Source organism: Periophthalmus magnuspinnatus, chromosome 8, assembly GCF_009829125.3.
Source record: "Periophthalmus magnuspinnatus isolate fPerMag1 chromosome 8, fPerMag1.2.pri, whole genome shotgun sequence".
NCBI classification, from domain to species: Eukaryota; Metazoa; Chordata; class Actinopteri; order Gobiiformes; family Gobiidae; genus Periophthalmus; species Periophthalmus magnuspinnatus.
Genome location: NC_047133.1, coordinates 27,870,552 through 27,896,411, shown reverse-complemented (window position 1 = coordinate 27,896,411; position 25,860 = coordinate 27,870,552). Strand labels below are relative to the sequence as shown.

The window sequence follows — 25,860 nt, the reverse complement described above, 5'->3', positions numbered from 1 at the left end:
GAAAGGAACAGATTACAGACACCAAATCAGATCACTTCAAAGAGGCCACATTATTGCTATAGAGAGTGAATGTATTGATAAGTATTAATAATAACAACGTCAAGTAGATTTAGTTGGGTCAGAAATTAGGTCTGAAATGAAAGCGTAGAAACTATACCCTGCTGGGTAATGATGAATGTCTTCACAAAACTAACCCATAGGAAGTAGGTCAGAAGAGAAGTTCACTTAACAAATCTTAAAAGAGAGAAAGAATACTAGCGAGAGCCACTGTTCATTGGCAAGGTCAACAGTGCCTTACCATCTCCTTTTGGGCCCCATACTGGTGCAAATATTCTTCCTCATCTTTCATTGAAAAGCTGAAAAAATAAACAAAATACAGTGAGGGCACGTAATACACAATACAGATATAACAGACAAATACAAACTAGTGTCTGATTCCAAGAGTAAAATGTATCTATAATTTGCAACATTGCAATAGTTTAGTCTACAAATGAGAAACTTAAGCAAAACGTTCATCTGCAATCAAGAAGCATTGTGGTAATTCATGATGCTATTTCATTTTAAAATTATTTTGAGCTTTAAGCCATGGTACTCTTATTTTGTAATCAACCTTGAGCAGTGATTTATGCCTGAAATTTTTGTCCGAAATTTTCTACAGTAGGTAACGCAGTAAGATCTGTGGAGAGGCGACCGGCATGCAATTAAAGATCGCTGTATCTGGATACACAGAGATTTTGTGCATGTTTGAATAATGTTTAGGCTGTCTTCCTCTCTAGAGTGCTCCACTGTGTTACTAAAGTCAGTACACCTTCATCCCACTCATTCGGCTCATTTGAACTCTAAAATTGCCTAAATCTGAACTAAAGCGACAGGAGAACTCTTCGTTTAAGTTGAGCTCTAGGCTGTGGCTTTCATAAAATAAAAACTATGCCAGCGCGCCCTCTGCTGGATCTGGGCTGTGCTGGTGAACGTTCTTTAAACCGGAAACCACGTGGTACAGACAGATCCACATAGACGCCACAGCTGGCATGAACACACATTACATTATATAATTTACTATCAAATATAGACGCACATTATCAGACAACATGCCCGAGAATGCCACATTTAAAATAAATTCACAGTTTGCGCAAAGATATGACAAGTATCGCCAGAAAGAAGAGCTACAGAAGCGTAAGTTTGCAGCCGTTAGCTTAGCACGGCTAATAACACAACGTGGGACAGTGCAAGTTTGGTTAGCGTGTAAACCTGTTTGATATCTAACCGTAATTTTGCTTTGCAGTGAAGGACCGTTTCGGAAACGGAGATGAAGACAGCGAATCCTCCTCAGAATCCAGCTCTGACGACAGTGAAATGGTGAGCAATGAGAGTGGATCATCAGTTATACATGAGACCCATGTATTAACAGAATGTATTTGTAGCTAAGCTAAATTATGGTTTGTCTGCATCAATTTTTTTTTTTAGGAACTGGACCCAGAGTTGGAGAGGGACTTCTATAGAACGTTATCACTGCTAAAAAAGAAAGACCCAAAAATCTATGAGAAAGATGTAAAGTTTTACTCCGAGGGTAAGTTTGGAGACAACTTCATTATTTTATTTTGCCAACTGTAGGCCTACCAGGATATTTGTTAAAGGTATAACGCCTATCTTTTAGTTCAATCCACCAGTGACGAAAAGCCCTCAACCTCAAAGAAAGCGGTGAAGCCCATGTATTTAAAAGACTATGAGCGCAAAGTCATTCTGGAGAGAGAGGGGTGAGTGGTCTGCTGATGTAGCGTCTTCACCGCTATTATTTATGTTTCCATCTTACATGTGCGTTTATTATAGCAAATTTGAAGATGATGATGAAAGTGACGAGGAGGAAGCTGCTAAGAGGAATGAGGTGTGTTTGTGTGCATTATGTGTGTTTCAGATAACTCTAATTGTACAGATTTAATATTCATTTAAATTTGTATTTTTTTATGCTCGATTTGTCTGTTTCCACTACAGAGAGCAGCTTCTCCAAGCTACATTCAAGAACAAAAGGAGTTAAAGGAAAGGTAAAAAAAAAAAGTGTGGTAATGGAAGTCTTAAAATGGTAATATTAAATTATCATTTAAAAATTGTCCTTAGCTTTCGCAAGTTCATCCAGGACAGTGATAATGAGGAGGAGGCTGTTAAAAATGAGGTCTCACAGCTGCTGACCAGGAGGATCAAAACACAAGAGGAAAAGGTCTGAATTGCTCTGCCACAGAATACCCATTCTTTAAAAAAACAACACAATATGCTTATTACTGTGATTTGTTTGTAGGATAAAGAAGAGGCGGACTATGTGGAGTGGCTGAAAGGCCAAGCTGAGCTCGACGACCAAGAGGAGATGACGGATATGGTGAGGAACTTAACTGTCAATATTGCCAGTGTGAAAATGAGCAGACATGCTGGATGGTCCTTAACCTGTGTTTAGACCATGGTGTCTGGGGCATCGGGTTTACATGCAAAGTATATAGGGGACACACGTCTAGCCAGGTCCAGTGTTTCGACAGCACATTTCAAGTGTTCACAAGCATGTCCAACGGCAGAGTAGAAAATTTTGTGAAACTTACCACACATCAATGAGTTTCAAGTGTTTTCCTTCAGATGCAGAGGCATACAACTAGAGGCATTTGTCACGGTGTGAACAAATACATTTCTGTAATCATTGTCTATTTGTAATAAAAACATTTTGGGGTTGTGGCAGAAATATTTGCGAGACTACTGGAATGACCCTGAACTGGATGAGAAGGAGCGTTTCCTCCGAGACTATGTTCTGAACAAGGGTTATCGAGAAGAAGATGAAGATGTGGACCGGTAGGTACACTGGAAGACCTCAATATTTACAAAGATCTTTACAGATCTTACTGACCTCACTGAAACTATACTGTTGTGATCAGGATTCCCACATATGATGAACTGGTCCAGGACGAGGTGGAGGACTCTGAGGAGGAGGGGGAGAGCTTTCTTGAGCGACAGGAAGACTTTGAGAGGAGTTACAACTTTCGTTTTGAAGAGCCTGATTCTCAAGAGATCAGAACATATCCACGCAACATCGTCACATCAGTGCGCTCAAAAGATGACAGCAGAAAACGCAAGCGAGAGGAGGTTAAGGAGCGCAAGAAGAAGGTACATGTTCATATGAATCCTACTTCTCATTGTGGGTGGAGAAGCACTGATACTAGATTTTGTTACACCTCTACTTAATAAAAAAATAAAATAAATAAAATATACATATAATCACAATTATTCATGGAAATAAGCGCTGAATTCAGTTACAGAATTATGATTATGTAATTGTATGTAATAGCGATTACTCTACTGCAAGATTCATATTTTTAATAGATTTTATAATTGGTAGGAAAAAGAGCAGAAGCAAGAACAGCTGAAGCAGTTGAAGAACCTGAAGCGTTCTGAGATAATGGAGAAGCTGAAGAGGCTACAGGAACTGACGGGAAACGAGCAGCTGGCCTTCAGTCTGGACGACCTGGATGGAGACTTCGACCCTCAAAAACATGACCAGCTCATGCAGGTGCAAATGATGTCACAACATTCTGGAGTCTTTCGGAGTATAATGATTTGACGGTATTTTGCCAGTGTTTGTAGAGCGCTTTGAAAAAGTGTGATCACGGACCTCTCTAAGGGCAGTCTAAAGCCCTTATCATATTAATTGTTTTTTTTTAACAGTGTATCTAGTGTGTCCCTTACTGTGAATAACACATGACTTTCATTTGCAGAAAGTGTTCGGAGATGAATACTATGGAGGAGAGGAAGATGAGAAACCTCAGTTTGATGATGATGAAGAGATTGAGGGTAAGTCAGTAAAATGTATACAGCTTTTTACTTTTATGATAAAATTAGACTTAAATCTGATATGTCTGAAACAGAGCATTGGAACTGGGATTCATGGAGCGGAGGGGGAAGAGAGGATGAAGAGCATGAAGACTATGGTGAAGAGGGGCAGTACGAGCCGCACTGTGATGACGAGGGCTTTGTTGTGAGTCATATGTCCACTAATGACAAAACATATTTGAGCTTTGTTATTCATAAACTTGTTGCCCAGTAGATGGATGCAGACTATGACCCAAGCCAGCACATATCCAAAAAGCAGAAGAAAAAGGAGAGGCAGAAGCTGAAGAGGGAGGACATGCCACAGATGGGCAAGAAGAAAAAGAAATCTCACTTTGCAGAAGTCATCACCAAAAGCAAGCCAGTGTTTGACCCCAGTACGTTTCAGTACCAATGGAAACAAAACAAAGACAAGACCAATATTACAAGTATATTTCTGTTGTAGAGGTGAAGACCTTTGAACAGTACTTGGATGAGTATTATAAGCTGGACTATGAAGATATTATTGATGACCTCCCATGCAGGTTTCGATACAGGAATGTGGTGGCAAATGACTTTGGCCTGACCACCGATGAGGTGAGAAATGAGCTAAGTCCACCTTTTGTGGTAATTGGGATAAAATGCACTCTGAAACTTCATCTCCTTTAATTCCTTTAATTCATACAAAGCCTTAGGTCTTGTCCCTTGGCAGTGGCAGTGATGAGTGTGCAGATACTGACCTGGTATTGTCCTCTGCTCTGACCAGGACATGATCTCAATTGCTTAATCTTCTCTCTGAGCTTAATCCAGACTTTCCCATCCTGAAAGTTACACAGGCGTATTGTACTTGTTGAAAAATATGTGTGTTCTTCATTCAGATTTTAAATGCTAATGACAAGGAGCTGAACCAGTGGTGTTCTCTGAAGAAGACCTGCATGTTTAGGTATGGCACTCTCAGTGTACTAAAGAGTATACAAGGAATATGAACATAAGTTTTGGTCTGATTACTACTTTGTGTCTTTCCTAGGTCTGAAAGAGAAGAGCTGTGTGATTTGAAGAACTACAACATAAAAGCTCGAAATGAAAAGAAGAAAAGGGAGATTCTCAGTTCAATATATTCACAGTGAGTATTTTTTTTCTTCACGTTGGGATTTTCTGTAAAGTTGTAGTTGAACACAGATTGTGTCTAAATGTCCACAGAGAGGAGCAAGAAATGGCTGAGGCTAAAGGTAAAATGGGCAAGAAACGTAGAGACCGCTCCAAGAACACTGAGAAACGAGACAGAACTGAAGTGCAGGAAGTAGATGCAGACAGAGCTGCATCTACTTCCTGCACCTTAAACATAACTGCAGAGGAAGAGGAGCCTGAGGAGGTCCTGATACCCAAGAAGAAGAAGAGACACACAGAGACTAAAGGGAAAGTCCCAGAAGAGGCAGGGGAGGAGGTGAAACCAAAACCCAAGGACAGATCAAAATGGGTCAAGAAGAAGCCCAGACGTCTATCGCTCTTATCTGCGTCTGGGCTTAAGATCGGAGGGAGAGAGTTCAGCCGACAAAGACTGAAGTCCTATGGGCTCAACCCCAAGAGACTGTACTTCAGACAGCTGGGTCGCCAGAGACGCAAGGAGCAGCAAAAAAAGGAAAAGCGGCAAAAGAAAGACTCATGATCAGTGTTATGTACGATGTGAGCTCCATGTGGGACTAAATTTAAATTGTGTACCATAATATTTTATAAAAAAAAATAGTAATTACAGTTGATAAATTTATATTTTATGCTGTAATAAAAATCAACACTGATGAATATTGTTTTCCCTTTTTTATCATGTAGAGCGAGTATAGGTTATGTGTGTATTTTACCTTGTGGCTTCTCACTTGTACATATTCACTCTCAAGTATAGATTTTTTTGTTCTTGGTGTAAATGCAACAGTTTCTAGCCTCATTACATGACAGGTTAGGAGTAAATCTAAATCAGGCAATGTTCATGCCTTTTTGATTTAGGATCTTCATTTAATCCTCATCAGGTCTTGAAAATTGACTGCAATAGCATAATTAAATGAATAATATCGTCATCGAGAGAATTGAGTTGTAGTTGGTCCAAAAGATGGCGCTATACGCTCATGTGTCTGGTGTCTGCCGTAGAAGAAGAGAACGGGCGCGATCAGGTAGTGCATTTGAATCAAGGCAAAAACAAAGTGAGTAGTTTTTCTTATTTTGTCCAGTCTACGATTAGAGGCTGTTTTGTCAATGTAAAATCAGCAAAACTCTCGTGTGTGTTAAGTTCCTTTCCATTTCATTACTAGCACCATTTAATCCAGTCCTCAAAAGGTAAACGATGCTCGAGGATAGCATTAGCTATTAGCTAATTTGGCGATTTTTAAAAGAATAAACAACGATTTTGTCACGTGGCACATAACTTTGCCTAACCCCTTGTGTTTGGTGTACAAAATTCTTACAATTATGCTATACGTAAAAATAAAGATAAGAAAATTGGCTTAAAATTGGACATAACTTGTGTATTTTGATCAAATTGATTTCAGATCAAATGTATGCTTGATCAATTCCCCAAACCATTACCTGCTTTTGCTTTGAATCCATTTTTCACAGCAATAGTTGAGAAATATTTTTCCTGTTTCTCTTTTGATAGTAGAAGCGGAATGGCACAAGGACACAAGTTTCAGGACCTGGAGGAGACCGGGGCAGCTCTGATGGACTTTATCAATAGCAGTGAACTCCACAAACTCCGAGGGGTCAAAGATGCTCAACACATGCTGTACGACCGACACACAGAAACAAAGAAGACTGTTACACAGATTCTAATGGGCAAGTGACCGTGTTTTTCATTAAGTTTTGTGCCTTCCACCCATAGAAATCATAACTATCTTTTTTATTAAAAAAAACAAAACAAAATAAACTTATCTGGAATCTGAAATATTTATTGCATAGTCATTTAAATATACACCATACCTTTTGCCACATTGCTCTTTTATTTCAATTTTTCTCACTCATCTGTTCAAAAAGAAAAAAAATATCTGTTCATTTTAAAATAAGTATCAGACCAATACCGTGAGAACCCTTCAATATCACTGATACCAATACTGGAACAGGTATGTGGCACATCCCTAAATATTTGTCGTTTGCAGCATTTATTGTTATGAAAGAACTGTGTCGATACAATTGCTATTTGTGGATTTTGTCTGTTACTGTGGAGTTTGGTAAAGGCGACGGTGAACAGGAAAGGCTTCAGTGTCACTTATTATCCCCAGATGTGGCTCAGATCGAGGAGAGTGCCGGGCAGAGGTTGCTGGACATGCAGGAGGAGCAGAAGAGAAGGGAGCAGGATAGTAACAGTCTAGAGGAGCAGCTGAAACAGTGCACAGCCAAGAGCCAGATTACAGACTCCGAACTACAGTATCCTTCATGTATCTGTTTACTGCAAAAAAGCATACCACAAACAGAAAAAAACTAAACGCATAGACATGGCACATTTGGTTTTTGATCTTTTTGTATGAAATGGTATAATTTATTGTAAAAAAACAACAACTGTAAATTGGATTAAAATGCAATAAACTTTAGATGGAGACTATTATATCTTTATTAGAAAGTTATGTATAGCTGCTACTTTGTTATTTCTTTATCACATTCCAACAGGTTTCTACAGAAGGAGTTTGATAACTTACTGAACAGTGAACAAGAGCTGGAAACTCTACAGAGTGAGGTGAATGAGGACACCACAGAAGTGATCCCTTCATCTGTGTAAGACCAATTTGTCTTTTAATGTTCCATTTCTTTTTTTCCGGTATGGTTATTTTTTTCACAGGTCAATGTAAAACAATCTGACCCCTTAAACTATTATTATATATTCATCCTCTTTTATTCTTTTGTCCCCTCTTTTCTTGGCTGCTCTGGATTATCTTAAATTAAAAATGTCTATTTATCTTGATGCATGTATCTGTCTGTCCTCTCTAAAAACTGACAAAATACAAACTCGACATTTTTACAGATGCTCTAAAGACACAAATGCTGTATAAAAAGACAAAATATAGGGCAGCATATTGGCCCAATTTGGCCTTGTGATGTCACCTGCTTGCCCCCATGGAGCAGCAGAATATTCTGGGTATACAACATATCTATACAAGCAAGTGGCAGACCATCCACTGAAAGAAGTTACACAGGTCTTCCAATACCTTATATTGTATTTCAGGCTTCCTATTTAGGACACACACATTTCAAATTTAAATTATGTTAATTGTATGATTGTAGAGTGGAATGCACTTAAATGTGATTGTTCCAAAAGATAAAATGTTTGTTTTCTTCCATATCTCCTCAGTTATGTTGCAAAATTGTACTACCTGATAACCAAGATCAAGTGGGAGTACGACACAGAGCCCCACATTCTCAAAGGAGGTACTGTTAGTTTGAATGCTTAAAATACATCTCTGTACCCCACTGCTGTACATTTGTATTCTAATGCGTTTTGCAGTGCACTATGGGGCAGAGCTAGCGAGTCCCATTCATATCGACAAGTCGAGCCAGTCTCCAGGAGAAGTGAGTGACCATCTCTGGAGCTTTGTCAACTCTGAGTGGTAGAAGAGGTTCAACCATTTTGTTTTACATGCTTGTAATTTTTATGTTATCAACATCACTTGTATATCTGTAATAAATTCATGTTTCTAATATTATTCAGTCATTTAATTTGTAACTAATTTTGGTAAGCTTTGAAAAAAAAAAAAAAAAAAAAAAATATATATATATATATATATATATATATATATATAAATTATATTATACAATCTTGCTAAAGAAGCTGTTTAAACTGCACATTGTATCCCAAATTTACTGCAATTTGTAGGCCTCTAGATGTCGCTGTGATTCAGCAGAGGTCCCACTGAGTCTGCTAAAAAAAAAGATTTGATGCATAATAAGATTGGGTTTATAATATCAAATTGTATAGTTTTTTTGATGTTGCATTTTTTAAATTAAGTTGTGGTTTAGTTATTTTTTTGTGACAGTAGCTGATGTGGGGATGATGACATCATAGAATCATTTATGAGAAAAGTGCATTTTGCTGTTGTCACTTCAGGAAAGAGGAAGGCTGGTATTCTGTGGTTCTTGTTATGTGTTGGTGTGTCTTGACTTGTGGTTGACAGTTAAAAAGAAGTCTAGATCAGTGTTTATTAATGTTTTAATGAGAATTTTATATTCAATTTTCCTTGTTTGTAAGATGCAATAATGAAAAATACACAAATGTCAAAAACTATCAGTCAACTGACAGTTAAGGGAAAAGTGAATTTTCTACTGTTTTCTTAATGTCTATATGGAAATGCAATTTTTGACTCAGAAGATGTTATGACATGCTTGGAAATACTGGCCTTGAAAAATGTGAATACATTTGCATGTATTTTATTTGTAATTACTAACAATTGAGTCTGAAATGCCATAGTTATTTGTCAATACTGTTTTAGCTATGAATTATCTACAATCTGGAGAAACTAAAAAGTCAACACACTGTCGAAAAACTATAACATAATACATAGGCCTACTTTACCTCATACTTTTAACAAACATAGGCAACTCAAAATGGGAGGATATACCAAAGGCAAGGAGAAGTCAGGGCCACCATTTAATAACTTTGGCATATCTAATAATTTCAAGTAAACTAATGTAGATCAATCATACAGAAAACATTTTTTGAAAGAGCCTTCAATGCAAAGTTCAATTACAATAATCTATGATAATCTACTGCTGTGGGTTTTATACTGCTGTGGACTGACTTGTGCTATAGTAAAAGAAAGAAAGAAGCAGTTACAAAATTAGTTTGAACATGATTCACATACTATTGTATTGTTTATTCAGTGCAAGTATAAAATAGAAATCATAACTTAAGAGTATTTTACAATACAAATGCCACTTTGAAAAACACAAAAAGATTACACATATGTACAGTATTATGCATATGAGACAGTAAATAGTATTTATATATATATATATTACATTTATATACACAAGACACAATTGTCACTACAGTCACAATAAAACTGCAGACTCAGTTTCATCCAAGTTGGTTTTAGCATTGAAAATGTACAATTTTGTACAAGATGAAATGCCCACATTGTGGTCCATAGGCGTCACAGCCCTGCCTGTCATGTTTAATGCTGCTCTTATTCATCATGTGTTGCTACATATGTTGTGTGGACCTCCAGGGCAGCACCACCAGGGCTGCACCACCAGCACTGCACCCTGCCCACTGCTGACCAACACTCACATGGGCTTGATTACAGATCTGGCAGCACATTCTGGGTGTGGATACTCTGTGATGGCTAACAACGTGTGATTATGTGCTACAAAGGGAAAGGCAGGGACGATAAATGTCTCTTTAGCCTTCACTCCCAGTCTGTCAAGTGGACACACACCGCTGCTCTGAGCTTTTATGTCATACGCGTGCAACCAGACAATTATCACGTCAACTGCTTGGACTTTAATTGAAATACAAGCCTTCAAAAAGTGAATATGTCAATATTATAGTAAAAAATCTATTGCTACATAAATTTAAGATTTAAGTTCATGTCTGAAATCTAGGCCTACTGTGTCATTCAACCATTCTTCTTGCTTATTGGGTTAGTTGAACAATATTATCAAGCTTAATTGGCTTAACTTAGCAAAACTAAGGTAAATAATGCTGACATGTAAAAAAGCAGTCCAACAAAATATACTTATTTTGTCTCAACTTCATGTAAACCTGCATATTACTTCAATCACATTTTTAGTTTGGAAGCAACTTGTTCATAAGTGGTTTTGTCCATTATTTGTTCTTATGCTAGTGTCATGATTTGGATATCTTGGGGTAAATGGCTTTAATTGTTGATGGTGTGAAATTTCCAGAAGACACTGTTGTCTCCAGGCCTTCTAACCTGTGAGAGGCTGCATCAGTTTTACTGGTGCTACACTCCAGAAACGGGATGCCAATCTTCTTCACCTGTCCATCTTTGGTGAGGAGGCAGTGTCGACAGAGCAGCCTCAGAATGGCACGTCTCATATCTTTGCTCGTCAGTGTGTAGATGATTGGATTGAGGAGAGAGTTGAACATGGCAATTCCCAAGAAATAGTCAGCTTTGAACAGCACTTGGCAACTTTTAGCAGGGCAGAAAAAGTCCAGAAGCAGCAGGATAAAGAGGGGTGACCAACATGCAATAAAAACTCCCAAAACAATTGTAACTGTCTTGAGTAGTGCCAGGTACTTTTGGGACTTGCGGTACAGTCCTTTTCGTTGGGGACCAGAACCAAGGCGTTGTGTGTTGGTCTTGACGATGCGGAAGATTCTCACATACAAAACCACAATCGACATCAGTATAGCTGTGAAAATTGTTATATCAAAAAGAATATAACTTTTGGCATAAAGGGGAAGAACTGTGGAGCACTGGTCTAATTTTCCAATACAGTTCCAACCTAGTATGGGAAGAACTCCAAGAAAAATAGACAGCACCCAGCTTGCACCAATCAAGGCAAACATCCGGCCTTGCTTGTCTCCTTGGTATGGTTTCATCCTCACCATGGTAACATGTCGCTCAATTGCAATGGCTAGCAGGCTAATGACAGATGCAGCGAGCATTATGAAGACACCACCTTCTCTTAAAAACCAAAGTACAGGGGTCATGTTAAGAGTGTTGGCGCCAGATGTGATGATGTTGACCATGTATGTAAAGCCTGCTAGCAGGTCAGATAGAGTCAGGTTTCCCAGTAAGTAATACATGGGAACATGGAACTTCTTGTTTCTCCATAATGCAATTAGAACAATAGCATTCTCAAGCACAATTAGCAAACAAACCAGCAAAAATGCAATGGCTTCTGGTTTCAAGCCCTCTTTATATTTATTCTCTTTGAGTTTGCCAGTAAAGTTATAGTGCTTGATGATAACGTCGTTGCTCTGATATTCACCAAACATTTTAAGAAAATTCCTGGTGGACGGAGTCATAGGTTGCACAGATGGAGGAACAGCAGCATACGCAGAATGGAAGGCTTCTGTTGCCATTATTTAAAAAAAAGAAAATTGTTCCTTTTGAAAACAGAAATTAGAATCCAATTGTCATAAAGTTACTAGATGGAGCAATGTCTTCATTGTCAGAAAGACAGTTGTTGCTGTCAAAGTGGAGCCTTGTCTTGAGGGTTTTGTGGTTGGAATATTATCAAGATGTTTCGATTCCGAACCTTTGCAGCAGGGGGCGGTAAAAGCTGAGCTGTGAAAAGACATATGAGAAAGTCACAATTTGACTTTGAAACAATAGAAACGCTTTGAATACAATAGAAATAGAATAGAAGTGAGTCATTTTAAATAGTAGGGCTATTTATTGTTACATTTTCAAAGCAAAACATGCACACATGCAAAAAAAAAACAAAAAAAAAAACAATTTTATCAGTGAATGCTCCTCTACAATTCTGCAAAAATGCATATCGGGTACATGTGTGATATTCAAATAGGCTAGATCAAGAAGGAAGCCCACTCACTGTAATTACAACCAACAATAACACACTGGACCAGAACTGCGTTGATATATCAAACATTCATAAGCCTTAGATTAAAACACATAAGATTTGACGCGATTAGAAACTATTGTTCTTTGTCCGTGTATGTTTAGAAGAGCAACTATTGTAATTTACGCGTACGGATCAAGCCAATTAGATGGTTCCATTAATTAATGAAATGTGCTATTTAAGTTAACTTTTCTTGAAGTTTTAACAACAGGACCACTTCCACTCTGCTATGCCAGCCACTGTTTTATAATATAGACTTATGGGATACATAGAAGTTCACTTGACGCGTTGTTACGCACAGGGACGTACGCACTTTAAAATGATTTTGAATTAGTACTGGACTCACATCCATTACTTCTACTCTACACTATAGTCAAACGTGTGATGTTTAGATGACCGCTTTATTAATACAAAGATGTTATCTTTAAGTACAAAGTAGCCCATAGGTCTAATACAAAAAGAAGTTTGAGTAACGCACCTTCTGGAGCAGGTATCCGCACGGAGCGTGTCACCTCAGAGGTATCACAATCACATGTGAGTGAGAGAGAGAGGGGAGTGATGTGGGAACGGAGCAGGGCAGGACTCGACACGCACATGTGGGTTGGTCTACTACTACTACTGTTACCCTTCAAACACCCCCGCTTTACCCCCTCCCTGCGTCCCACAACGACCCCCTCGGGCTGCCCTGCGCTGCTGTGGCATCAGGGGGAACTATACTCTACTGATGGACTGGAGTTTGGCGGTGCAGGCGGAGAGGTGACCGACTTCAGCGGTTGGCCCTCGGGTGCAAAGCTCTGCCAGTGCCAGGAAAATACTAACTTTGCTCATGACTGGAAATTCAGGTTTGGTCCCTCTCATTTCATGTGGCAGTGACAAATTAAAACGAAATATTATGTTTGTTATGTTTAAATGGTGAAACAAGTATTTCCCACAATTGTCAATATAATAAACCACGCATGTTCTGTGCCTCCAAATTTCAAATTGAAAATGTGATTAATCATTAGTCATTAATGCATACTGGCTTATTTGCTTACACCTTTGGTGACCAGTGTTCAAACGTACTCCTTAAGCATTCCTGTCTCTACAGTATGATAAAAGATAGTTGTTGTTTAATTGCACTTGAGTCACGACATGTTGTATTTGAGTCACACAAATAAATGATGAGGGAGCCGCAGGAAGACTGCAGTTCATAAATGCATAACATAGCAGTGACTCAAATGGATATGGTTCACGTTCAAGAGTAATGTCACTACAATAACAAGTGTCAGTAATTGTTGACTTGCTATTTTTAGGTAAAATGGTAAACTTTGTAGTAGCAGCCTAAACATCAAACCAAACAGTTTGTACAGTTAGCTCAGTTCTCTTATGAGACGTTGTTCAGGCCAAAAACCCCAGATTTCAGAAAATAACTTGAGCCCTCATCTGTAATTATCCCTCACTAACCATCAAAACACACTCTTTCAGGGAGCTTGTGCTATAAGTTTTGACTACCATCACACAAGACAGCCCAAAATCTGCCCTCTTGATGAACTGGTGCTTTTTCTACAGACTGTGTGGACAAAGAAGCAACATACACAAATGCTCATTTAATCCCTATTTATATTTGGTAGAATATTCCTGTAACAGTGATATATGGATATTATTTATTTCTTTATTTAACAGAACAAAGAACATTATTACGTTTACAATAGAAGCCCAAATTCCACCATTGTCTTTTGGGAATAGAAGTGCATTAGTATATTATACTGGTAATATCATTTTCAACAACCAGGGATTTCAAGTTTAGAATTATCCAACAATCTTGCTCCTCCTTTTCACACTGTTGGTTTTCTGAACTTACATCGCAAATTACACATATGAACCTCTGACTTTTCATTACTCCGGATTACACTAATGTCCATATAAGTGACATAATGACAGAAAACTGCTCCCTGAAGCAGTGTTGTGTGGTGACAATAGCGGGAGGCAGGACGAGGGGAAATTACGTAAAGCCAAGTTCGTGATGGAAGGCTGGTCCTGCTCTAAACAGGAAGCAGCTCATTGTGCCTCGAAAGGAGCGGGATATCCTTGTGAAGCAGATGAAGTCACGGGTGCTCAGTGACACATGAGGGACTGACTAACAATGACGTCCCAGACTGATCAGCATTCATGTCCCACTGGGAGCAATAAGGGCGTTTATTCTGTATGCCACAGGATATTCATTCAGATACGTCATAGTTACAGTTAGTGTTGTCATGATATTAAAATGACTAGTTCTGATATAGAGTAAGACCATTCTAAAACTATTAAGGAAAAGTCCACTTTTGCTTTTTTAAATATTGTTTAGTATCCGGTATCAATACTTTTGACAACCCTAGTTTCAGTCTTCTGTATGTTGTTACAATAATAAGACACTTTTTTGCCCTCCCCAATGTTCTGGAAGAATTTTTCAGATTAATTATTTCCATAAAACAAAAAATGGATAAAGAAATAAAAAATCCATATAGCTGCAGTGTTTTACAGCTAATCAGAGGCTGTGTTTTAAATGCTAAGATCTTTAGCCTTACTAGCCAAAACCTTTAAACCTTTATACACCAAATATCCCATTGAGTTGTCATTGTAGCTACTTCTCATAGCACCTGCAACTTTGGTCTAAATGTGTTTTGTTTAAGTGATTTCCAGTTGTCCTCTCACACCCCACACTGACCCCCACACTCAGTGTATGCTCCCTCCCTCTCTCTCTGCAGCCCAGTGGCATTCAGCTCCTCACCAGGCCACTGTGACAGCTCTCTGCAGGACCCCTCTCATTAGTTAGCACACAAAGACCTGGACAGCAGGAATCTTCACTGGTTCTTCTTCCCACTTCTTCCCTTCTCTCTCTCTCTCTCTCTCCTCCAGGCTTCCGTTCAGCACTGGTCCCACCCAACTGCTTAACTGACCACAGGGGCTTTCTGTATTCTCATTTTCCTGTGACGTTAGTGTGCTAGCAGAAAGGAAGCCACTCAAGATGCTTTTGTCATGGCTGCTCAATTTAGATGTTCCCTGTCAGTTTGGATACAGTACACAGGCTACTATGTGTCACTGACTGATGAGTAAATAACAAGTGGGCTGTCTTTTTATACAAATATAATATTCATCCATCCATTTTCTTCTGCTTATCCGGAACCAGGTCGCGGGGGCAGCAGTCTAAGCAGGGACTCCCAGACATCCCTCACCCCAGACACGTCCTCCAGCTCCTCCGGTGGGACATCAAGGCGTTCCCAGGCCAGCCGAGAGACATAGTCCCTCCAGCTCGTCCTGGGTCTTCCCGGGAAATTCCTCCCGGTGGGACATGCCCGGAACAGCTCCCTAGGGAGGCGTCCAGGAGGCATCCTGAGCAGATGTCCGAGCCACCTCAACGTGTAGGAGCAGCGGCTCTACTCCGAACCCCTCCCATGTGACTGAGCTCCTCAACCTATCTCTAAGAGAGTGCCCAGTCACCCTGTGGAGGAAACCCATTTCAGCCGCTAGTATCCGCGATCTTTTCCTTTCGGTCATTACCCAGAGCTCATGACCATAGGTGAGAGTAGGAATGTAGACTGACGAGTAAATCGAGAGCTTTGCCTTTTGACTCAGCTTCTTCCCTACCACAGCAGTTTGATACAGCAACCGTATCACTGCAGACGCTGCACCGATCCGCCTGTCAATCTCACGCTCCATCCATCCCTCACTTGTGAATAAGACCCCGAGATACTTGAACTCCTCCACTTGAGGCAGAGACTTCCCACAAATATAATTAAGATATGCCTTTATTAGTCCCACAGTGGGGAAATTCCAATAATAATTCAGGTTAATTGTTGTGACAATAATGGCACAATATTTCAAATATAAAAAGTGTGTTTTAAGCAGAAAAAAATTACAAGCTTAACTACTTCAAACACATTTTCTTCACATATTGTTTTTGCATATTGTTTGAATTTATATTTTGCAGAATAATTCTCAATCTGCCTGGTCAAGTTTGAACAATGTAAGAGATAAAGTAGATGTACTGCCTGACTGTTTTTCATAAGTCAAGACTGACTTACGTTTACGTGTGACAAGTGATCCATTTGATGCAGGTCACACCTCACAATGACATTTTCACCTTGGCTGCATTTTATGTTGTTTTACCAGAACAATGGAGTGCGTTCACACCTCCTCAGCTCAGACAAGCGGCTGAGTTAAGAGCAAGGCTTAATAGAGTTAACACTTGTCAAAGGAAACTGCAGACTTAAGCTTTCACTTCAATTGGCATAGTGTATTCACACAGAATCACATGCATACAGCCTATGATCACATATAAGGAAGTCATATCCTCGATAATCTGAAGAATGGCTTCACATTCATAGAGTTTTGCCCATGTTTTAATCAGTAGCAAAATAGTATCTAGCTTACACATTCAGGACACTCACATCTAATAAAGGATATATGCATATGCAAGTAAGCATAATCATACAACAATCCCATGCTAACAGTAAATGAGTCAGATAATGCTAATGTTATTTGCATTACATTGTAGTCCCTTTCACTTCTGTTTACAAGAGTTCTGCTGCAGAGCCACTTAAAGTCTCTGGGCGGAACAATGCAACAATGGTTTGAGGATGGTTTAATCTCACAAATACACATGATGCATTCTGAAAACACAAAAATATGTTTAATTATCAACTTAAAGGTTCTTTTAAAGATTCACTGAAGTAGGTCATTACATTTTTGACTTGCATCTTGTAAATTACTTGGAAGTTTGCCCTTGCCCCAGAGCGGTCTCCTCAACACACTTCCAACTGAAGAGGTTTCACAAATCTGCAGTGTTTTAACTCCAGATTGGCCTATTCCTCAAAGTGAGGCTGAAAAAGAGAATAAAAAACAGGGTAATGTTGTGACTGGCAGGCATTTTTAGGGTTGCTGGAAATAGCTTTGTCCGAGTACAGCTTTGTGCACAGTCCGGACCCGGAGCAGCTGTGGCACCAGCTCCTAATAAGGGGAAATGGGAAGACCACATGGAAATGTGGGAATGCTGATTTTCCATGGATTGACCCAGTCTCTCCATAGTGAGACTCCAGCTGCTCTGGCTGAATATGTGTTGTCTCCTCTTTTATTAATCATGGGACCAAATCAGGCCTCTCCATTACAGCATTTGAATTGAGACGATAAATGAAGACAAACACTGGTCTCAAACACAGCAGTGGTTTTCTTAATCTATTCTTATGTTGCTCTTTTAATGACTTCTCTCTGTCATGCAAACATTTGTAAATCCAGAGGAGAATGGCCTGTGACCGCAATAAAACTTAACATTTACATTGAGTGTGCTGTTAGTGGGGCCCATGTGTAAAATATTTCCGGAATGAAAGTCACAAGCTCACACCTGTTTTGCTAATACTGAAAGTATTTTCCTTCAATTTTGGTGATGCAATTTTTAAAATAATATCAAATGTATCATGGCACTTGTGTGTTTGATGTTTTGAACAGGAGTAGTCCAGCAGTTGCAACTATTCCACATCTTTTTGCTTACTTAATGTAACACATTTTAAGTAATCTTAACATATTGTACTTATTAGTAAAATCTAATGATGGTCTATGCTATTCTATACACAAATACAATCTAATCCTTGGTAGGCTTACTGTGTATTGATGTATTTTTATATTTATATTCTTGGAGGCATAAGCTTTGTTGGTGAAGTGGCTAAAGTCATTACACATTAGGGATTCTCTGGCCCAAATAAACACAGGAAGGAGCTGCCATTCGAGTGGATTTTAATTAGACGTGAAGCAAGCGCATGTGAACTGTCATTCGTGTCCATACGTGAACACTAACATCCTCCCAGAGCGCACTCTTTCCATAACACGGATAAATGATTGTTTGGCCATTTTGTGCATTTTCATGACTTTCCACTAAGAACCCTTACAGCTGTGTTTATTAAAATAAGCAATAGCATCAGTCAAATCGAAACCGTATGCACAAAAGAGCGTTGTTTAAGTCTGAGACCGCAGCTATCTTTCTCTGCCAAGAGAGGAAGTTTGCTATGTGTTTGTTATTAAGACTAGTTCAGTGAGCATGTTCGAAGCATTTTGAATGATTTTTGCAGGACTTTTTCTCATTGTCAGAGTTTTGTCCACAATGTATCAGTTTGTGCGTAATGCTAATTGTCCTCCATGTTGACTGATGGATGCAAACTAATTGTATCACAGCCCACGATGTTTGCTCAGCTAGTTTTTTTTTAATTTTTAATTTAATTTTATTTGTTATTTATCTTTATTTATATAGGGAGATCCCAATCGGAGCAGACCTGTTCAAATACAGAAAAATACAAACAAAAAAACAAACAAATAAGTACACAAGTCTATAAAAAAAAAAAAAAAAAAATCATCTCAGTTCTGATGCAGCCAGCCTTTAGGCTTATACAGTCATGTGATCTTGTATTAAATGCTCCTGTATCAATGTTCAACAAGCAAGTGAGATATTCCGGTAATCTATGAAGCAGCAGTCCCTTATAAATACATTTCATACAGTGTTGTTCTCTTCTGACAGACAGTGATGGCCAACCTATTTTTTCAGAGTGTATAGTGATGGGTTTCACCTGTTATGAAATGTTAAGTTAAGAGATAAATTACAGCTACTTTATGTAAGTTAATTATAGTGTATTTTCTTCATTTTGATTGACAACAGTTGCCTACTTTTTATTAATTTGAACCAAGTAAACCATGGGGCATATAGTACTTGAATTTTAGTTTATGTAGTTATTTTTAGCAGCAATTTTGATTGTATTCTAAGTTGTTCTCTTCAGCTTCACAATTGCCCGATGATAAAAATAATAATGCATTATTTTTTTTGACAATCAAAGAACCTTTACATTGCGTTATTTAATCACTCCAGTGGTGATGGTATTTTTGCTATTTCTGTAGCCATAGCTGCCCTAAGGTAGACTAACAGAAGCAACGCTGCCAATCTGGGCTGTCCCTCAAGCACACACCACATTTATTCATAAATATAGGCAAGGTTGGTGAAGTGTCTTGCCTAAGGACACAATAACAGTGTGCACTGGTCTGAATATTTGATCCTCTAACAGTTGGGTTGGTGGACTAGTACTTTTACCAATAGCACTAATATTAAATGTGAGAACAAAGATTTATTTTCCTGTATGTAGGAGAGGTTACGCATGATTGCACCTTTGGATTAGAAAAGTAGAGCTTGTTATTTAGCAATTGGTTAGTTAAATATTTTTTATTTTATGTAATGTGATGATTGACAGTGGTAATGTAAAAAAAACAACAAAAAACTGATCTGAATATCCCTCACTGTCTATAGTGAGATAATATTGGACCTTAAGGTTTAGACATGGTAAGTCTTTCACACAAAGTAGATTTTAAATTCAGTTACTATGCAGCTTAGTATGATTGGCTCCTAGTATGTATCCATAATCAAACCAGTACAACCATCACCACAGACCTTGGTATGCTCTTAATTAATCTGTAATAAAGTTAGTTATGTCATTTGTTCCACAGATAAACCACAGTGTCTTTGTCATGAGCATCCACATTCCTACATTTTAACTTCTAACCCCTCTCTCATCTACTACATGGCTGACATTCACAAATAGAGCCACATCTTGATAAAAACACATTCTTTCCTCTACAGTCTCAATGCCTGACTGTGAACCTTCTGCCAGTGTCTTTTTCCATGTTTCTGCCATGTGGCCTTTCCCTTCATTGCACATTCACTGACTAATCATGCCATGCATGTATTTTCCCATATTAGCTGTGAACGTGAAAGCATGGGTTTATGAAAGGTGGTTTTGTTCATAGAGCCACAGTTTACGATGAGTTCATCCTGGAGGACAGAATGGAAGGAACGGGCAAAACATGAGTCAAAGAGCATTTCCCACATGTGGTGGACAGACAGGGAGGAGAGGGGTGGGGGTCTGACTGCTGGTCGGGATGAGTCATGTGAATAACTAGCTGGACCCTGGAAGAGATTTATTCCTCAATTAACAACATGCTGAAAAGCCACAAGAACCTCACCATCAGGGGCTGAATTCTGGGAACAGCGGCCCACTCCCCCTCAAATAGGGATGGTGGGACCCACTTGAACAGCTCCATTTAGGAAGTTTAATTGACAACTTTACATGGTTTTGAAATTTCTTCTGCACCTTTTTCAACTTGAAATGATGTATAACTATGAACAAGTTTTGGTTTGTTGATCTTAAAACACTTAGATATGTATATATATCTAATTAAGCAATTGGAGAAATGCATGGTTCAATCATGTAAAAAAAGAACGAAATATTAACACAGATGAATGAGAAACAGCACTGCTTTCTACAGCAACGATGAGGATGTCACTGTATGTTGTTGTCCAGACCTTCATTTTAACAGAAAATAGGAGGGATTGACTTACCAGGCAAGTTGTCTTTACTGCCATAAGCCATAAGCCAGACACCACTAGTTGCCATATTTCAAATAGGAAGCGTGCATGGGTGTGCTCCATTGACTCTAGCTCCAATTCCATTTGTATTGAAAACAGTCACCCCTCTCTCCGTAACTGCTGCTGTCAGGCTTGTCATTTTGGTCTTAAAATGTTCCTATTAACCTGCTCTATACGATCCTGGTATTTTTTTTCCGCTATTGTCTCCGTAAATCAAGATATGAAAACCGCTTCTCCTCAAGGTTGCTCCCATTAGCGTTGCTAACGCTAGTGGGAGCAACCGAACGCTTTAGGTGATGCCACGTGGCATCACCTAGAGATTTGGCCTGTAACATGTAGCAGAGCACGAGTATGCAAGGCTCACTGTATAAATTGTTTTCCAAATGCATTAATTAAATTAATAATTTATTTATTCAATTTCAGCTAAATAAACACTGCAGAAAAACTCACATTCAGTTTTATCAAGTGCCAAAAGATCAACAACTTGCTGAACAAGGTTTACACCTACCCATATTAATATGTTTGGCGGGAAGGATTAATAAACCCAAAGGGCCATGTGGCCCCCCGGGCCGTAGTTTGACCATGTCTGGTCTATGCTGTAAGCACTAAAACTGCAGCAGCAGTAGACTTTGTAAATTTTATGTTAGTTGACCTAGTGAGCTTTCCCATGAGTAAATAATGTTGTTCTGAAGTCTCCTAGAACAGATTTTAGCAAACAATTTTTATAGAAAATTGTGATGCCATGTTTGTTAGTGGGAGTATGAGGATGAAAAAAATATTGTTTTATTATTTTGTGACACTACATTCAACTACAAATTACAAAATCATTTCTCTGTTCATACACATGTTTCTGTGTGAGAAATCTGCCTGGAGCTTTTATCTGAATGTGTTCATTTTATGTTGTATTATTACTCTAATACAATCATAATTCACAGCAGTAACAAGTCTGTTTGAGCTCAGTAGTTGTTCTTGCTGGTTTGGTCCAGGACAGTGCATATTAATGAACACGGGCTCATGTAAACACGGTTAGGTCAGAGCAAATTTCCATTTGTTGTCTTGCTTTCCTCTTTGTTCTCACTTTCATTCAGCATCCACAGGCACTGGAAACAAGATGTAAGAGGGTTTCCAAAAGGAAAACACTCTGTGAATGTAGATCTTTTAAGTTGTCAAAAACCCCTTTAGTCTGTATTTGAACTATGCTTGTGTGCGTCGTTACTTTAATGAGAACAAAGAATACAAGAACTCCATGCAAAGGAAGCCGACAGCAAACAGGTACAGCCAGATTAGGAATACAATAGCCATTTAATATGCATTCAGGAAATGTCACAGTTGTTAGACCATCAGAAGAGATTATAAACCATTAATGCAGTAGCAGTCACTCAGTACTTGTCATCTTTGTTAAAAATGCCTCCATTGTCTCATTTCAATAGCAGTTCATTTTATGATCCACTCCCACCAACACGCAACTCAAATCAAAAACGTTTCACCTCCAATAAAAAAGTTGGTTACTGTTATAGCCAGAGTAGATAGGCCCACTTCCTGTCAGGAAAGGCTCTCCATATATAAAACACATAGAAACTAGAGGAGGCTGATAAGACCACAGAGCTGCCATATTGGGGGAATTGTGCAAGGCCAAATTACACCCAATAAAGTCTATTTTGGTTTGTGGTCATGCCGAAATCATCCGGAAACTGTTCTCTCAAGAGTACAGTGTAGGAGAACAGATAGGCCAGATTTTATTTTTCTTAACAAGTCAAAAATCAGAACTGTATTTTTCTGCAATGGCAGGGTAATTTTTTAAAGGTTGATAAAGAAGAAAAAAACACATAGAGATGGCTAAAGCCCAAGCATTGTGACTTCAGCCATCTTGAATTGGTTCTTGTAGGCAGTGTGTCCCATATACATAAAGCTCTTGTAGTGCAGCTGAAGTTAGAGGAGATTTTAAAACAGTACATTTAATCCCCTTTGGACAATTTGAGCTCCACTGGTAATAAGGCTTGAACGTATGGCTCTATAACAGTGGGAAAAAAAGTACAATAAATGTGTTTCAGGAAAAAACTGTGATGAACAATAATATTAAATGAATGTACCAGTGAACAGGAGCAACAATAAATAAGTAGTACAAAGAGACATAAGCATGCTGTATCTACAATGAGTTATGAGTGTGTTATCATTAGAATAAGAAAATTATGCCTACTAGTTCAAATAAAAGGTAAAAAAAAATAACATAATTGGGTCCCAAAAATATAATTAATGTCTAATTTGTAAATCAATAAGTCAATATAGAAATTGGTGTGTCAGTCCTATATTGCCCCAATTAAAACACAATGTAGTTTGTTTACTGAAATTTGTAATCAGATTTGTTAACTGTACATTTTACAGTTATTTTTTGTCAGTATGTTCATTGTGCTTGTTGATTGAGTGGACAAACCTTTTCCTGTGTCCATCAGTGATGGAATGCCGGTATCATGCAGTTACAACAGCACGGTATTTATAGTCAGCTGTTCTGAGAATTATTTTCAAATGCACGTTTGACAGATATTTAAACATTTAGTCTGTGACCATGAGTGCAGATAATGCTACAGTACAACCTATAGTCACACATTTGAACTTAGACAAGACCACCCATGGAGCTCTTGTCTGGGGTGAACCTGAGCAGACACTTCCACTGCGTAGTCACATGGTTTATTTGAAGTTAATCCTTACGGCATTGTTCCTGTGCGCTTTCAAAAATAGCTGAGTCTAACTGTTCATTACTGGCGGGCTGTGAGTCGGATTTCTGTATTTAGCCCAAACCAAAGTATTGTTTTTTCTTCTCTGGTTTCACAAGAGTCCTGTAAAGAAGAGCCAGCAGTGGGAGGTTTTCTGACGAATGGATGTCACTGTGAGAAAGTTCAAGTGCAGTCATAGAAGCGGTGAGCGGTGTTTTCTTTGGCACAGGAACTTTATCAGACATTGAGATGCAAGGCTCGGTTACACATAATAATCCTCTCCTGACAAAAGTATTATTATTTCCGTTCAAACTAAATATTCTCTGTCAACATCAGTGACAAAACTGAATGGATCCATGTGCATTGTGCACAGATAATTTGGTTGATTGAGTAAAAACTGATAATAACAGCTTACCACTCATCTAATTTGTCCACAGTCAAATAATTTTTGATCATGCATGTATCACAATCAGATTGTGGGGGTTGACCGCTGTCTTAGCTTGTTTTCAACATCCATCACACTCCCCCTTCTCTGTTTAGCAACTGTAAAACAATAGTAAAAGGTTGAAGCTCTTATATAAGCATGAAATTGGGGCTGCATGATTATGTTATTTAAAATGGGAAAACTTGTGTTGTTGCGTTATATTTATATTTTGCAATCTAGATTATTCCACCAGCCAATATTGTGACATTAAAACAGATCGATATATGGTGCAGACCTACATGCAATTCTACCATTGTACTACATTGGCCCTGGTCCCTGGGTTTCAGATGTACCAATATGCACTTGTCATATGTACATTTACAACATGACTTATTACAATATCGCCCATTGTTCTCTCAACTGGTATGGATGACATTAGGTTTTAGTTGTTGCCTGGATGATGCTCTTTTCTAACCTCTCTTGATTGGGCAAGAGTAATTTATTTACTTTGTCAAATATGCTTGGCTCTACACGTTAAGGGTAACGAATGTTATTGCAAGACAGTCCCAAGTGCAATTCTCTGAGTATGTGAGTCTGGATAGGTTCACCCTGTCAAGCTAAAACATACAGAATATACTGGCTCAAAACTCAAACCAAGATTGCTCAACATCTGGAAAATGGTCTGACAGGTTGCTTCAGGTCGAAAATGGGACAATAAGGTCTTACCGTTAACCTTAAATGTCTGAATATGCACTATAGTTAAGGTGCTAAATGTCTTCAGTATTTTTGGGGCAGTTTCCTTCTCTGTGTCTGGCGAAAGTGTGAACATGTTATTGTAATCATCCTAACCTATTGTACACCAGAGGCAGAACAGCTCATTTGTCTGGGACACTTGGGCTTTGGTGAAACCTTCTGCACAGGAAGTGACTTGCTCAATATTTGGTGGGTTCTTGTGTTTTTATTGGCTGACATGTCCACCCTCTGGAACCTATTAAGACCTATTTAGCTTGGCGCACATACTGGCACACGCATGACGAAGTGTGAAGTATCATAATGTAAATATAAACCAAACATGTTTCAATGTGAAAGGTTGTTAAATGTATGAATTCAACATGGTGAGATTGGTTTGAATAAAAACTTGTACTTGATCTTAAAACCAATAAGCAATGCACTCACATACACATTTCTATTCACTTATAATGACAAATAGAATCCTACTATACAAGTTCTAACATTTTTCTCATGAAACTACTACGGCCTAATTGTGTTGAATAGATGCAGTTTTGTAACATTTAACATGTGCATTCTCACACCCACATCCTTCACGTTTGCCAACCTCTAACTCATACTATGAACGTAGGAAAATACCCACTTATTCATGATTCAGAGTGAAACTGGAATTAGCCACCAACAATGTGCTGCAGGTGGTAGAAAACAAATGCCTTATTCACTCAATCTGATGGGTTCTTAGAACAAAGCACAACTTAATATTGTTGTCTAACCTATATGCCTTTTTCTAGACAATTCAAGGAAACAAAATTCACGGTTCTCATTCTCTCCTGTGTGTTTTTGTCCAAAAGATGGAATGGGAAATGCAGAATATTAAATTTATGCCACAAAATTTCATACAACAACATAAAAAGTTGAGATTTCTATGTTTGAGTCACCCAAATATTGCCACACACATTTATGAAGAGTGCTGAATAATAATAATAATTTATAATAATAATAATAATATAAAAATAATAATAAAAATTCACATACATCCAGTAGTTTGATATGCTGAAAAACTTTCCTAAAATTTTTCCTAAAATGGCATAAATAACAGCAAAAATACCAATGGCTGTGTGTAGAACAGTTGTGGGATAGCAGTTGCTGTTGCGTGTATCGTAAAAGGTGGCAGGTCCCCAGCCCTCGCAGACATGAGTAGTGGCTCTGTTACTAGG

The 25,860-nt window shown here is 38.5% G+C and overlaps 3 protein-coding genes and 1 non-coding gene across 4 annotated transcripts; 3 read left to right on the top strand and 1 right to left on the bottom strand.

The window, feature by feature from the left end:
* The first annotated feature begins 944 nt into the window (after window positions 1-944).
* Window positions 945-5,511, top strand: kri1 (KRI1 homolog). The gene is made up of 18 exons (XM_033971248.2): window positions 945-1,173; window positions 1,283-1,356; window positions 1,465-1,567; window positions 1,655-1,754; window positions 1,828-1,882; window positions 1,990-2,039; window positions 2,113-2,212; window positions 2,291-2,368; window positions 2,717-2,826; window positions 2,910-3,138; window positions 3,371-3,541; window positions 3,747-3,822; window positions 3,897-4,006; window positions 4,076-4,235; window positions 4,304-4,434; window positions 4,716-4,780; window positions 4,865-4,960; window positions 5,038-5,511. Exons 1-18 carry the CDS (start codon window positions 1,089-1,091, stop codon window positions 5,501-5,503), a joined length of 2,259 nt encoding a protein of 752 aa, XP_033827139.1. The 5' UTR covers window positions 945-1,088; the 3' UTR covers window positions 5,504-5,511.
* LOC117375585 (Z30 small nucleolar RNA) lies at window positions 4,550-4,640 on the top strand. Its single transcript, XR_004541712.1, has one exon. It is a non-coding gene; the product is annotated as a Z30 small nucleolar RNA (small nucleolar RNA).
* Window positions 5,512-5,969: 458 nt separating the features above from the next.
* spc24 (SPC24 component of NDC80 kinetochore complex) lies at window positions 5,970-8,513 on the top strand. The gene is made up of 6 exons (XM_033971308.2): window positions 5,970-6,029; window positions 6,482-6,657; window positions 7,101-7,245; window positions 7,486-7,590; window positions 8,165-8,241; window positions 8,318-8,513. The coding sequence occupies exons 2-6, from the start codon at window positions 6,492-6,494 to the stop codon at window positions 8,422-8,424; spliced, it is 600 nt and encodes a 199-aa protein (XP_033827199.1). The 5' UTR covers window positions 5,970-6,029; window positions 6,482-6,491; the 3' UTR covers window positions 8,425-8,513.
* A 1,387-nt stretch (window positions 8,514-9,900) lies between these two features.
* Window positions 9,901-12,935, bottom strand: s1pr5a (sphingosine-1-phosphate receptor 5a). The gene is made up of 2 exons (XM_033971457.2): window positions 12,842-12,935; window positions 9,901-12,068 (listed from the first exon to the last, which is right to left on the bottom strand). Exon 2 carries the CDS (start codon window positions 11,861-11,863, stop codon window positions 10,658-10,660), a length of 1,206 nt encoding a protein of 401 aa, XP_033827348.1. The 5' UTR covers window positions 11,864-12,068; window positions 12,842-12,935; the 3' UTR covers window positions 9,901-10,657.
* Window positions 12,936-25,860: the final 12,925 nt, after the last annotated feature.